At 64.1% G+C, this 1356-nt stretch overlaps 1 protein-coding gene across 1 annotated transcript in view; it reads right to left on the bottom strand.

Moving 5' to 3' along the window:
- Window positions 1–1150, bottom strand: part of NPPC (natriuretic peptide C) — a 3641-nt gene extending 2491 nt beyond the window's left edge. Inside the window, exon 1 of the mRNA XM_014945782.1 lies at window positions 892–1150. Within this exon, the coding sequence (XP_014801268.1) occupies window positions 892–984 (93 nt within the window). The 5' untranslated portion in view covers window positions 985–1150. The remainder of the gene's footprint in view (window positions 1–891) is intronic.
- Between the last annotated feature and the right edge of the window lie 206 nt (window positions 1151–1356).

Genomic DNA, 1356 nt, shown 5'->3' with positions numbered 1-1356 from the left:
GCACAGAGATTTGGGCTCCTCTTTTCCTGCTGCTTCCCCCCCACACCCCCCACACCCCAGGTAATGCTCCCTGGGTCCCCCCACTCCTCCAGTTCTGACCCCCCCCGCAGTTAAAAGGGGGTCACACCCCCTTCCTTACCTGCCCTCCCTGTCTCCCATCCCCTTCCCCATCTCTCTCCTTGCTCGGGGCTGCTGCCCACTAAGTCCTGGGGGTTGCTCACTCCCGTTCATCTCCCCGACCCCCCCCCACCCCCCCCTATCACCCCTTTCTCTGCAGCCTGTTACCCCAGATCCTTACAGGGACACCACCAGCCCTGTCCCACCGCTGTCCCGGGACACCCCTCAGTCCGTGTCCCAGTCTCTGTGCCTGGGTCACTGGGGCAGTGCCACCCAGTGTCAGTGGCCACCAGTGCATCCCTCCTCCTCAGCATCCCAGGACACCCAGCTCCCTGCGGTGCCCCAAATGACCCCCCAATTTGGTGAGGGTCCCCTGGAGGGCTCTGGCCTCGCACCCTGACACCTTACACCTGCTGCCTGCCCTGTTCTGGCTCTGCTCCCCTTCCCCACTGCCCGGCACAGAGGGGGTGACACCAGGGAGCCGGCTGCCACCCTCCCCAGCCCCAATCCCACAGGGTACGGATACACAGCATCCCCCTCCAGCCCCTGATTTGGGGCTGATTGTCCCCGGGACACGCACGCCTGCCAGAAGCTGGAGAAACAAGGGTTCCCCCAGCACCCAAAAATCCCATGGGGAAGGGGGACCCCGCTTTGTGCTGACTCTGCCCATCCCAAAGTCACCTCACGACTCCCCAATCCCTGTGCCCTTAGGGAACCCCAAACCCGACGGGATGGGGCGAAGAGGGAGAGGAGAGGGGGCAGCTCCAGCCCTACCTTCTGTGGGAGCTGAGACGCCGGCTTCGCCTCCAGCCTGACGGAGAGCAGAGCGAGTAAAAGTCCACCAGCCAGCAAGGGTGAGATCTGCATCCTGCGAGGCCGAGCGAGAGGGGGGCCGAGGGGGGTGGGGAGGGGGAGACCCGCAGCGGGGAGCCAAGGGGAGCCCCGGGGTTGGTTGGTGGGGGATGATGGCTGGGACCGGCAGGAGTCAAAGTTCAGAGCGTAGCCCCGAGGTCCCTCCTGCCGCCTGCGAAGTGCCGAGCTAGTGTGAACTTGGGCTTTCTGCTTCATTCATTTTATAACCCAACCTGCTCGGTGATGTCATCTAAACAACCAGGTCCAACCCGGCCTCCCACTCCACAATAGCAGGAATTTAAAGAGGGGGGTGGTGGTGGTGGTGGTGGTGGTGGGGGGTCCCTCTGCTCACCCCCACCCCCCTGGTGACCCCCTGCAGAAGAACAC

The sequence above is a fragment of the Calidris pugnax genome, unplaced genomic scaffold (genome assembly GCF_001431845.1).
Source record: "Calidris pugnax isolate Ruff unplaced genomic scaffold, ASM143184v1 scaffold111, whole genome shotgun sequence".
Taxonomy (NCBI): Eukaryota; Metazoa; Chordata; class Aves; order Charadriiformes; family Scolopacidae; genus Calidris; species Calidris pugnax.
Note: the sequence above shows the minus strand (reverse complement) of the source record. Positions and strands in the feature narration are given on the sequence as shown.